We start from the raw sequence: 13,073 nt of genomic DNA, 5'->3' as shown, positions 1-13,073 counted from the left end.
TCTTATTTATTAATCAGAAAAATATCGAAATTTCATGATACTTATTCAATGTGAATACTCGTAAATTCATCAAAACGAATAAAAATTTTGTGATGTAAGTAACAGTCACCACAGCTAATTTTTATGATTTACTTTACATTTATCATCCTACAAAAAGAGGTGGTAATTATTTTTTGTAAGTTATTTTAGATCCGATTGGTAGTGATATTTTATTAGTATTCTTTTCTTACTTTTTCCTAGAATTTTAAAATATTACGGACGGTTATAAATTTTTGTAGTCAAAATTTGCTTGATTTTATATATCTTTAACATACTATGTGTTTTTTTTTTACTTCCTGTTGTATTATCCTTAAGTGGTTATACTAGATTCTTCGAACAAGTAGGTGAGTTCACGGGGTTCTACTGACGACGTTGCTAACACTGGCCCTGGCAACAGCAGGGCTTCGCAGAATCTATCACCGGATCGGAAACGTGACCCACTGAGAAGATCCGGCGAGAAACTCAGTGGGCTGTGTCTGTGGGTTAATTTACTCACCGAGCCCTTCGACGTGTAATATGTGGTAATAAACAAGATAAGCAGGCAAGTTGTCAGAGGTCGCAGGGACACGTCAAATGTACGTTCAACACTAGACAAAAAGATTGAGTGACCTCTGTTCTAATCAATAAGCAAATCACTTGAATGCTCACCACTGAGGCATTTGTCGCAGTGCTGCCCGGCCGTGTTGTAGATGCACTTGAGACACTCCCCGGTGGTTCGGTTGCAGTTGCCGACAGCATTGAGGTCGACGTTCCCGTTACACTGACATTCCTCGCATTGCATCTGAGGCCCGAACTGCCCGTTAGGATCGCCGAAGTGCCCGTCGGCGCAAACCTCGCACCTCGGTCCTGTGAAACGATTTCCCATGAATATTCGAGAAACTTCCAGCACAATACCATGTAATTTGATTTTCAAATTGCTGTAACCAATTATTGAATTCAAATATGTTTTTTTTATTGCTTAGATATGTGGACGATCTCACGACTCACCTGTAGCTAAGTAATTGCCGGAGCCTATAGACATCTACAACGTAAATGTCGCCACTCACCTTGAGATATGATTTCTAAGATCTGTTTTTATAGTACAACGGCTGCCATACGCTTCAAACCGAATCGCATTACTGTTTCACGGCAAAAATAGGCAGGGTGGTGGTGGTACTTATCCGTGCGGACTTACAAGACGTCCTACAACCAGTAACCAGCTTACAAGCTCAGTTAAAACACTGTGCCTTTTAAAATCCTTACCAGCGTAACCGTCGGGACAGTCAGTGCACACGATGCTCTGGTCCATGAGTTGGATGCAACCACTGTCCTTCGGACAGGGACAAGGCTTGCAGTCGTCTGGAGTTCCAGCGATAGCATTCCCGTAGAAACCTTTCGCGCAGAGCTCACAGTTGCTACCAGTCGTGTTGTGCTTACAGATACAGAATCCTGAAAGATTAACCATTAATGACTCTTAAAGTATATATAAAACGAAATTATCATTCGACTACCGAAAACTAAGGTGCCTCTCTAATGAAGGTAGGTCCTAATAGGCAACAAAACAAAACACCAACGCGACGAAAAAGCAAAAAAAAAAGGGTAAGAATAATATAAATCGAAAAGAAGTGCAAATAAATGCCAATAACTCACCAGTCGCGGTGTCACAAATATGGGCATGTCCGTTACAATCGCAAGGTATGCAAGTCGAGTACGGTCCGCCGTTGGCAGGCTCGTGCTTGAACCCTGGTGCGCACTCTTCACAGTAGTCCCCAACATAGGCTTTGGGACACGAGCATTTCTCCACCCAGTTAGCTGGAGCCGCCCCTTTCTCCCTGCCAATCTTCGCCGTTTCCAACTTGAAGTTGATCAGGTACCCGACACCGCCTTTGTTGTATGTTCCCCTGATTTTGATTGCCGTCAAATTCTGAAGGATCGACATGAACTCATAGTTCGAAAGCGTCGGAGACCAGCCGTAGCGAGGGTCTTCCTGCAGTCTGAACGTATACTCTTGAGGCTAGAACAAGCGACACGAATACCTGAATAACAATTATTCGGAGAACATCAAAATAATCGCATTTGCCGCTTATTTGCTATTCGCACTCGCACCATCTTTCAATGAGAACTTTACTACTTACTTGATCAGTGGGTTCTGGATTGTTCTGTCCGTAAATGTTCATTGAAATAGAAGTCCGTGCGCCCTCGAGGATAATGTCCTGAGCAGATGGATAGCCACTATGTTCGCCTAATTTCAGCGAAAATTTCATATCGTGGTTGTACGATGGCCGCTGATCACCAAGGAATTGATTCGGCGCGAGGAAATAAACGATCTCAGTATTCTTTGACACGACCGCTGAAAAAAACACCCCCATTAAGGCTAATGCACCTAAGGTTTCTTCTTATTATTATTATTTACTAGGTGTACCCGTCCGGGCATTTAAAATTAACATTATTATTTCTCACCCCCACAAAGATTCTCATCATTAACGCCTCCGCAACTGGTGTAGGGAGTCCAACACTCATATAAATATTAGCCTATCCATTAAGTACATGTATTTTCTACATGGATACCCAGTTTTAAGTCAATCGGATGCACGGTTCAGTAGTTAAAACGGAACATCCGTAAAAACCACTGTAGATTTATATATATTAGTATAGATTAATCACAAATTGGTACCAAAACAGACAAATTCGTTTAAATTTTCAAAAATAAACCTAACAGACTAGCAATTACCTATATTCTGCGTATTAGCATTAAACTGCAATTGTGCCGGTTTGCCTGTTTCATCAACAGCATCCCACTTCTCCGAGTCTCGAATGAAATGAGCGCTGATATCGTGAACCTGGTATTTCGGAGCTGAACTGCACTGGGACGAATGGCCGAAGCAGAAGCAGGGTGTGCATCCAAACTCGTTCTGTAAATCTAGATTGAAGAAGCCGGGCTTGCACCTAGAATGATAGTGATTCTTGATTTACAAGTTGGGTCAAAGCTATTTTAAAATATTTATGAGGTGATTTATATAGTCCGATGAGTATTATAGTCTTATAGTGTAAGTTGACTTACAAAATAATATGTGCGTATTGTGTTGCTTTTGTTTTGTTGTAACTTAAATTTATAAATTTCTCTTCTTGTTCACTTTCTACTTAGGTATATGTGATTTTGATTGTGGAAACATAGTTGGTTGTTGTTTTAGCTATTTTTTTAAATATATATATTATATGTTTGTATTGTACTGTTTGTTTCCCAAATAAATAAATAAATAAAATAATCAGAAACAGGATCTACCATTTTAGTGCTTTCAAAGTTACAAGCACGCGATATGTTTGTAGTCAATCATTATACTTAAATACAATTTCCGTCACCTTTAGCTTGGTTCTATCTATCTATCAGCCCACAGACATCCACTGCTGGACATAGGTCTCCCCCAAGCCTCGCCACAACGACCGGTCCTGCGCTGCTTACATCCAGCGGATCCCCGCGAACCTCAACAATTCGTCAGTCATTTTGTACTGGTGGTAGAACCTCTTGTGAGTCCGCACGGGTAGGTATCACCACCCTGCCTATTTCGGCCGTGAAGCAGTAATGCGTTTCGGTTTGAAGGGTGGGGCAGCCGTTGTAACCATACTGAAACCTTAGAACTTATATCTCAAGGTGGGTGGCGCATTTACGTTGTAGATTTCTATGGGATCCAGTTATCACTTACCACCAGGTGGGATGTGAGCTCGTCCAGTCATCCACGCAAAAAAAAAAACTTGTAGGAGGCCTACCCATGCTACGTCTTCCAGTACGCGGTCGCCACTCAAGAACTTTTCAGCCCCAACGGCGATCCGTTCTACGAGCAATGTGTCCTGCCCACTGCCACTTCAACATTGCAATCCTTAGCCTAGTTCTTTGTAATTCGTAATCAAATAAGCAGGGTATATAAAAACAAGTCTTACTCCCGACAGCGTCTGCCCTCGACGTTCTGTTTGCACAGACAGACACCGGTCTGCGGGTCGCACTGGGGGGTGTTGCCGTACGACCCGGACTCGTTACACCCGCAAGGCTTGCATCCTTGGTTCGTGAACTCGTAATGATTCGGCGCACAGGCGTCACACTTGTCCCCTGTCACTCCGGGCTTGCATTGGCACTTGCCTTCCGCATTACATTGGAGGCTTCGAGAACCTAAGCAATGAATTGAACAAAATCTTATTTGATTGGTAAAAACGTCAAGAATCAGTCCCATAATGCAATGAAGAAAGCATTTTATTTAGCTAAATATAACATTCAATTAATGTTTATTTTGCGAAAAACTACCCTCTTAATCGATAACAATTAGTATATTTATCAAATTTTTTTTATTTATTTAGTTTACTTCAGATTTTGCATCCATATTACATTTATTAACATTTCATAAGTATAGCAGAATTAAATAAAAACAATAACTACAATTTCGGAAAGAGAAACAGTGGTAATAATAATAAAACAAAAAATAAAAATGAAAGTCAGAACTACCTTAACCTAATACTGGTTTGGACCATAGACCTATATAGTAGGGACACGACATATTGTTCTATACGTACAATTGCTTATATAAATAGCACCCATTTTGAAGGCACACACATAAACATATATCTATCTCGTTCTTACTCAGCACTTTAGCTCGCAGGAAAACAATATAACAGTATTTCAGTGCGTACATAAAATGAAACATGAATATACGTAAATGTCTCCGTCTCCGTCTAATGAGGCCGAAAATCCGCCATGTTTAGCGCGCCAAATGTCATTGTCACGTCAGTTCGGCCGTCTGTTTTGGGTTGTACATTATTTATTGACTTTGATATCGATTTAATATGATTGCTTATATAAAATTTCTAATTTTATCATGCTTAAAACATACAAAAATAATAATTAAAACATATTTTATAGGATCTCAAGAAGGTCGATGCCCCAAAACTATTATCTATATATATTTAAATTCATTATGGAGCCCTCATCCGAAACATAGATTATACACTTAATAATATATTTGAATCCGAAATATCGGACACCATTTTTCGGTCGGAATCTATTCATCATGACACTAATCATAAAAACCTCTTTAAAATATGTCATCAAAATATATTTAGACATTCTGTTTAGATATTTCGGGAAAAAGGCTACCGACAAAATCTCTTCGGAACTATTTAAATAAAATAGTTTTATTCCGCAGTGAGTAAAACACTATTGTAAATTCGTTAAATATTTAATAATTAAGTGATTTTAGAGAGGAAGTCATAAGGAATTACGTTTTTAATAATGAATAAATGTTCTGTAGGTGTTTTTTTTTCACGCGGTCCCTTGATAAGTTTAAAATTTGAATCACTGTCAAGTGAGAGTGATTCAAATGGTGCGGTGCACCTTCCTTGAGGTGCACTGCGGTAGTCTGTTACGGACTTTAGAGTCAGCAAAACAATTAAAATAGATTGTAATAGTTTAAGAAAAACACGTACTCAAAATACGATAACATTCAGCATGCTAAAAATGGGCCGATGGCACTGTACTTTTTTTTTTTTTATTGCTTAGATGGGTGGACGAGCTCACAGCCCACCTGGTGTTAAGTGGTTACTGGAGCCCATACACATCCACAACGTAAATGCGCCACCTACCTTGAGATACAAGTTCTAAAGTTTCCCGTATAGTTACAACGGCTGCCCCACCCTTCAAACCGAAACGCATTACTGCTTCACGGCAGAAATAGGCAGGGTGGTGGTACCCACCCGCGCGGACTCACAAGAGGTCCTACCACCAGTAATTACGCAAATTATAATTTTGCGGGTTTCATTTTTATTACACGATGTTATTCCTTCACCGTGGAAGTCAATCGTGAACATTTGTTGAGTACGTATTTCATTAGAAAAATTGGTACCCGCCTGCGGGATTCGAACGCCGGTGCATCGCTCAACACGAATGCACCGGACGTCTTATCCGTTAGGCCACGACGACTTATGTTTTGCGGCAAACGACAACTTTATAAAATCAGTGTAGCAAATTTAAAAAATCGTCATATCGTTTACTTGGAAAATTTGAAGCACGAACTCGTCTTAGATTTCATATAATATCTAAATCACATCATCTTTGCAAATAACAATATACTTAATTCCTATTAAAGTATAAATTCTACAAATACATTCATACTCAACAATATTTAAAATAAAATAAGCCAAGAACGTTTATCGATAAAACCTACTAACATTAAAATCTTCTGGGCAGCACTAAAACCGCCATGTTTTGTGGCCAGATGACGTCATAGTGGCACGAATTTTTTGTGACGTTTCATTTCCATAGGTTTCCTACTTCAGTGGTTTGGACCCAGAGTGTTCTTTCTTTCTTTCTCTCTCTCTCTCTCTCTCTCTCTCTCTCTCTCTCTCTCTCTCTCTCTCTCTCTCTCTCTCTCTCTCTCTCTCTCTCTCTCTCTCTCTCTCTCTCTCTCTCTCTCTCTCTCTCTCTCTCTCTCTCTCTATCTATCTATCTATTCGCGCATTCGCAAACATTCCCGACGCACCGCAGTAACGCGGCAGCCACACAATAATATGACGTTTTTATATTTATTTCACCAAATCTCTTACTTTTTACTATCAGTCCAATAACTAGTTGTTCTCATTAGAATGTTTACCGGTAGGGTTACAGTTGCAAGGCAAACAGATGTCTTCGGTACTCTGGTAGAAGTTCTCCCTGCACCTCTCGCAGTTGGGGCCGTCTCGGTTGTCACTGCACTCGAGACAGTGCCCTCCGTGTCCGGTCCTTTCGTACAACTCTTTGTCGAAGTAGCATTTGTTCGAGAAACCGTTGCAGTTGCACGCTGAGGGAGATTATCACACGTCACTTATATATGTAATAAATCTATAATAAATTATGATAAAACAAGTTTCACTTTTCAGCAAACCATATGCCCAAAATTTTATGTTTACGGTGTGCAAATTTAAACATTCTTATAACTAGGATGGCAAAAATTAAAATTGACATATCAAAAAAAAACAAATGGCGCCAAGTCGTCAAAACGCGAAAAAATATCTGCCTTTCAAAATTCAAGGTGATATATAGTATCGAATGTTTCAAATTATAATTAGTTTTAATAAAATTTATTCATATATATATCTAAGAATATAATCTCAAGAAACAGAGAAAAGACTACAGTCGCGTTCGTATAAAAATGATTGTGTGAATGAATGAATGCTATGTGATAGCTAGACGTAGAAGCCCATTTTCGAAAAAATTTCGGGCATTTTCCCGAGAATATAGCACCGTCATTTAATGAGTGTTAAATCAATAAAATTATTACATAGCGACCTCCAAATGAGCTACTAAATGTCATGAAAAAAAACTTTCAACTAAAAAAATATTTACAAAATTTTTATGTCTTATATAATCATACTATTTTTAACATCTACAATTGAAAACGTCTTGTAAAAATTACTCCAGATTTGGTTCTTTGTTAACGTATATACGATAGCGGTGCTGCATTGGTTCGATGGCATTAAAACGTCCATTACGTTCGCTCTTTGAAGGGATTCTCCTCCAGGAACCCCTATATATTTACGCTTTAAGCTGAACTAAGCAATTCGCAAAGAAAAACAAATTTCGCCATGCCAAACAATCGCATAATTAAACTTAAGCTTATTCAGAGTTTTAACTGTTTATTGATTGAAATAATACTACAAATATTATAAAAAATATATAAAATTATAAAAAAAGTTTTTTTTTTTTTATATATAGGCAATCAAAACATTTCTCAACAAACAAAGCAATAGCTATCACTAAAATACTAGCAAAGAGGGGAGAATTTACAAAATTCAAAACTTAAAGATAAGTGGAGAGGAAAATCGCTAAAAATGCACATTAACTTAATATTCCGTTAAACTTAAGGGGTAAGGACCACGACGTATCAACGCTCATGCAGTGAAGTATCTATGTTGCGGTGTGACTGAGTGAAAAATAACATTAAGACTTTTAATATTTACAATTACAAATGTACAAGTACAAATACGTAATAGATGCTAAACACCCTCACAAAAATCTATTCGTATTTAGCTAGAAAAATATTTAAGCGGGAAATAAAAGAACGTATATTTTTTAATAAACAGTAATGATTTGATAATCTTCGCATTTAAATAGCGAAATGGAAAACCGGTGGTGTCTTTTATTATTAATCATTGAAATTCGTAAAAGAAAGTTAAGGGTTATGAGAACGAGCCAATTATCATAATTTAATGAGTAACGACCATTAATTGTTCTTCATACAAGTCTAGGTAGGTAATTAAATTCATATCGATGTATTTAATTAACAAAATTGTGTATTCAAGTAACTAACGGTAGGCAGCGGCTTGGCTCTGCCCCTGGCATTGCTGAAGTCCATGGGCGACGGTAACCACTCACCATCAGGTGGGCCGTATGCTCGTCTGCCTACAAGGGCAATAAAAAAAAAAAAAAGAAAACTACCAACACTACGAGAAAAGTGACCTAAACTCAAACTACATTTTTTTAATGCAGCGATTTCATTATAGCATATTATTTTGGAATAAACCTACAAAAAAAAAGGTAATAAAAAAGTGGCATAACTAAAGCACTCCACAAAAACATACAGCAAAACAAATGTAATGATGTGAAGCAACATTATTCATCATTCAGATTTGTGAATCGGACGAATGAATGAATGATAGAATGAAAATTCTTTATTGCACAAAATGGGGTACAAAGGCGAACTTAACGCCATGCAGGCATTCTCATCCAGTTAACCCTCGTTGATGAAGTGAAAGATTGAAAAAGTTCGTAGCTGTGATGAAGTTAATACATGGCGATAATTTAAAGAACTAACATGAGTAAAATGAACACTAGGTTATAAATTACATTGCCAAAACAAATACATAGATACATACATACAAATATACATACAAAGATAAATAGATAAGAAATACAAATATCAAATAAAATAAATTATATAAACCACAACATACTAATACAAAACAATCAAGCTATCTGTGTTTTGAAAAAGAGATCATGTGCTTGGACATGGACGACTAATAAGTACTTTTATTTTATTTTTATTGCTTAGACGGGATTAACATTTGAGACTAACCCTTGCACTCATGCACGTTGGTAGATGAAGCACGTCCCCACGGCGCGTCATTATAGAAATCTAAGCAACGTTCACATTCGCGTCCAGCAGTGTTATGTTCGCATCTGGAAGCCAAATTTATACCAACTATATAATCGTTAAACAATTACTAATTATTTTTTTTTGCTTTGATGTGTGGACGAGCCTTGTGTTAAGTGGTTACTGGAACCCATAGACATTTACAACGTAGTTGCGCCACCCACCTTGAGATATAAGTTCTAAGGTCTCAAGTATAGTTCAATAAAGGATTAAGTAAATGTAACACCAAAAGAAGAAACTAACAAACGGTGACGTCATACAGGCGGCTGTTCGTAAGCCGAGCTAAATCCTTATGGAACATGAAAAAGAACCCACTTAATGTGGGATAAGGACAAGAAGAATAAATAGAAGAGAAATAAATAAACCATTTCTCCATCATACCGGCACGATCTGGTCTTTGTTCCGTCAGGCTGCTGTTGAGAATCGCACACTGATGCGTGGCCGTTGCATTTGCACCTGGCGCCCACAGCCACGTCAGCAATAGCGTACCAATACGATTGTAGGACCTGGACGTCCCCGAAGATCTCGTCACCGAAGGTATTGAGGCGGTCGAGGGAGATACGCAGGTCGGTCGCCGTCACCCAGTCCTGTGAATTGAAATACACAATGATGCCTTAATATCTCTTGTATCATCTAAGGCTGATTTTTTTTTAGTAAATATTATCATCTCAAGACTTTCTATAATTAAATCGGTAGATAAAATTTAAATATAACGGGTATTAATCAAATAAAAGATTCTTCTAAGAGATATTCTTGTAAATCTAATCGTTATTATATTTGGCATATAGCATAATATGCTATAATCAATAGATTTTGGTTATAGGTATTTTAAATGTCAGAGAGTAAGTTCAGATTTAAATGAGTTAAGATATACATTATTTATTCATCATTAGATACTGTATGTACACTTTTGCTGAACACTGATTTACAAGGTTATTTACAATATTTAATGCGACTATATTTGTTGACGCATTGTCTGCGACTGATTTCGTAATACATTGTAACCTTACTATATAGATGCATAATAAGCTTAGCTTACTCGTAGCTCCAGCCGGCACAGTTACATTAGAAAAATTTTCAACAATTTCGATTTAAAATTAGCATTTCAATAATTATACCTGTAATTCGGGACTGCTGTCGAACGTATATGCCGAAGGTCGTCCCTCCAGCGTCGAGAACGGCACGTTGCCTCCGGATAACGGAGATATATCTGAATATTCGCTGGTACAAAGGGCTCTAGTTTCCGCACCTAATTCAGCACTTTTTTGTTCTTCAACTCCGTAAGTTTCTCGACATGAGGCACTACAGAAATAAATACGCACTTTAAATTTGTTGTAAGTATTAACCAATTTGTATACAGAAACCTTGAACCTGAAGATTTTGTTTGTTTGAACTCGCTAATCTCAGGAACTACTGGTCCGACTTGAAAAATTCTTTCAGTATCAGATAGCTCATATATTGAGGAAGGCTATAGGCTCACGCATATAACATCACGCTAAGAATAATAGGGCTAATAGGACCAAAATCTGGGTATTTTTCCTTTTTGAGAGCTTAAGCTATATGTAGCTATACGCCAAAGTAACTATCCCACGCGGATGAAGTCGCGGGCAAAAGCTAGTTCTTAATAGTACTTATGCCCTTCTTTGTTATCTTGTCCCTCCAAAGTACCCTTTCTCCTGCCGCACCCTTATTTCCCTCTTTTTTTACTGGTGGGGCGTGTTGTGCAACAGCCTGAATACAACTATCCTATGTAAGCAGACATTCGTTCTCGTTTGAAGAGTGGGGCAAACTTATACTGTGCTGTATAAATTAACTTCACAAGCATTTAATGATTACACCAAATGGAAGTCAAATAGTTATATCCCTGTATCTTGCATAGAATAACAAAAATAGCGTTAATTTAATTTACTTACATTTACATTTTTAATCTATTGTCACACTGGCGAAATATGAAATATAATTAAGAAAATTCGATTAAGATCATTTCACAGATTCACCTCGAGTTACGGCTTCTTTTTGGGACTGGTAGTATAGTTTATATGAACATTTAATAATTTAAAAAGTGTACCTAACAATGAGACACAAGCTGAAACAAAACCTATTGATTTGATTTACCTGAAATATTGGAATGGCTCCCAAACTTTGTCTTCGTTAGTCTTCTTGTAAATTGCAAAACTTTGAGGTCGAGGCGAATAAAACACTATCCGGACATATGTAATATCATACGCTTTGCCTGTTGATAACGAAATAAATAATTTTTATTTTATTTTTTTTCTTTAGATTAGTAGTAACTTTCTAATTAAAATTTATTCATGATTAGTTTATATTTCCCGTAGAATTCGCAAACTTACCCAAATGTAGGGTCAAATTCACTTGATTAGGGTACTGGATGCCTTCCTTCATTGTCTCCGACTGCCACCAAGTCTGGTTGTCCTGCTCGTGATGAAGGTCGGTTAAGTAATAGCTGGAGAACTGTCCTGGTTGACAGTAGTCACAGGACCTGAAAAATTTCAAATAATTTTGACTCGCTCCGAAGTGAAAATCTCTCTCGCTCCAAATTTTATAGAACAAAAGAATATAGCTCAATAGTTTCATGAAAAAGATATGCCTTTAAAGTTACTTTAGAAAGCTTAACGGTTGCTTTCTTATTTGTTTAGCATTTGTAAATAGTTCAAGTTGACGCTGATGAGATATTTTAGAGCCAGCTCTGGTGTTCATCCGATCACCGTCCTCGCCGAACCGGTCGCTTGTGACGAAGGGCTCGACGAGTAAATTAACCCACAGACACAGCCCACCGTACCTTGTAGACGTCCCAGCTGATGTCTGTATACAGTATAACTTTACTCCGTTGTCTCCACAGGTGTTGGTCGCCTCCATCTGGACCAAATAGGCGGCGTTCTCGAACTCTGGTATGCATCTCTGTTTCAAAAGATAACTTGTAATTAATACGGTATCTTATGCATTTAGCCACTTCGACAAAGCGGCACGACACGAGAACCCTCTCATCGTTCCCGCGGACAGAATGGAAAGCAGTCGACGTCGCCCAAAACACGTCATTTCGGATCCTCCCGATCCACTAACGGTGCTTTTAGGTACGCCAAGCACCGGTCATAATTCTCGTCGAACCCGTCACTTGCGATGAAGGGCTCGACGAGTAAATTAACCCTCAGACACGGCCCACTGAGTTTCCCGCCGGATCTTCTCAGTGGGTCGCGTTTCCGATCCGGTGGTAGATTCTGCGAAGCACTGCTCTTGCTAACGCCAATGTTAGCAACACATCCGGCTTGAGCCCCGAGAGCTCACCTACCCGCTAGTGTAACGCTGATATCGCCTCTCAAGGCTATCTATCAGCATAGGTAGGAAAAAAAATGTATTTGATAAATAATAATTCGAAAACGTACATTTATTGTGTTAAGTCTCACATACGACACTTGAATGAATGCTTCGAATGAAAATATGCAAGATTCTCAATACTGCATGACGAATGTACTCAAACGAAGACATATCAATTATATAGGTATAAAAGACAATCCTATCGAATCAGCGAAAAGTATCAGCGATCTTATAAGAAAACAATGAATTAAAAAAAACTACTAAAAAACACGGTTTTATAGAAAATCCCAGTAAAAGATAGAAAATAAATTTATTGTAAAAAAATCGTGGGGTCCATGGTGTCAATAGTTATAAATATTTTATTGACAGATATGAGTAGAAGGATTAACATTTGGATAATTTATCTTAAAAAAAGCACTCCACGCTACTTTTACAATAAATTTATTATTTATTTTTTATTGAGTTTTCTATTAAAGTGTGTTTTTTAGTTTTTATTTAAGCTATTATATATTTTTTATTTTTTAGTTTAAGTAGCAATATATATAATTAATT

At 37.7% G+C, this 13,073-nt stretch overlaps 1 protein-coding gene across 1 annotated transcript in view; it reads right to left on the bottom strand.

The window, feature by feature from the left end:
• Window positions 1-13,073, bottom strand: part of LanB2 (laminin subunit gamma-1) — a 35,090-nt gene that overhangs the window by 17,414 nt on the left and 4,603 nt on the right. The window contains exons 2-14 of the mRNA XM_028179674.2: window positions 11,989-12,107; window positions 11,540-11,688; window positions 11,304-11,421; window positions 10,307-10,490; window positions 9,570-9,775; window positions 9,111-9,214; window positions 6,651-6,836; window positions 3,955-4,180; window positions 2,750-2,964; window positions 2,154-2,368; window positions 1,669-2,032; window positions 1,282-1,467; window positions 688-885 (exon numbers count right to left, since the gene is read on the bottom strand). Coding sequence (XP_028035475.2) covers window positions 688-885; window positions 1,282-1,467; window positions 1,669-2,032; window positions 2,154-2,368; window positions 2,750-2,964; window positions 3,955-4,180; window positions 6,651-6,836; window positions 9,111-9,214; window positions 9,570-9,775; window positions 10,307-10,490; window positions 11,304-11,421; window positions 11,540-11,688; window positions 11,989-12,107 — 2,470 coding nt within the window. The remainder of the gene's footprint in view (window positions 1-687; window positions 886-1,281; window positions 1,468-1,668; window positions 2,033-2,153; window positions 2,369-2,749; window positions 2,965-3,954; window positions 4,181-6,650; window positions 6,837-9,110; window positions 9,215-9,569; window positions 9,776-10,306; window positions 10,491-11,303; window positions 11,422-11,539; window positions 11,689-11,988; window positions 12,108-13,073) is intronic.

The sequence above is a fragment of the Bombyx mandarina genome, chromosome 01 (assembly GCF_030267445.1).
Source record: "Bombyx mandarina strain Sakado chromosome 01, ASM3026744v2".
NCBI lineage: Eukaryota > Metazoa > Arthropoda > Insecta > Lepidoptera > Bombycidae > Bombyx > Bombyx mandarina.
Note: the sequence above shows the minus strand (reverse complement) of the source record. Positions and strands in the feature narration are given on the sequence as shown.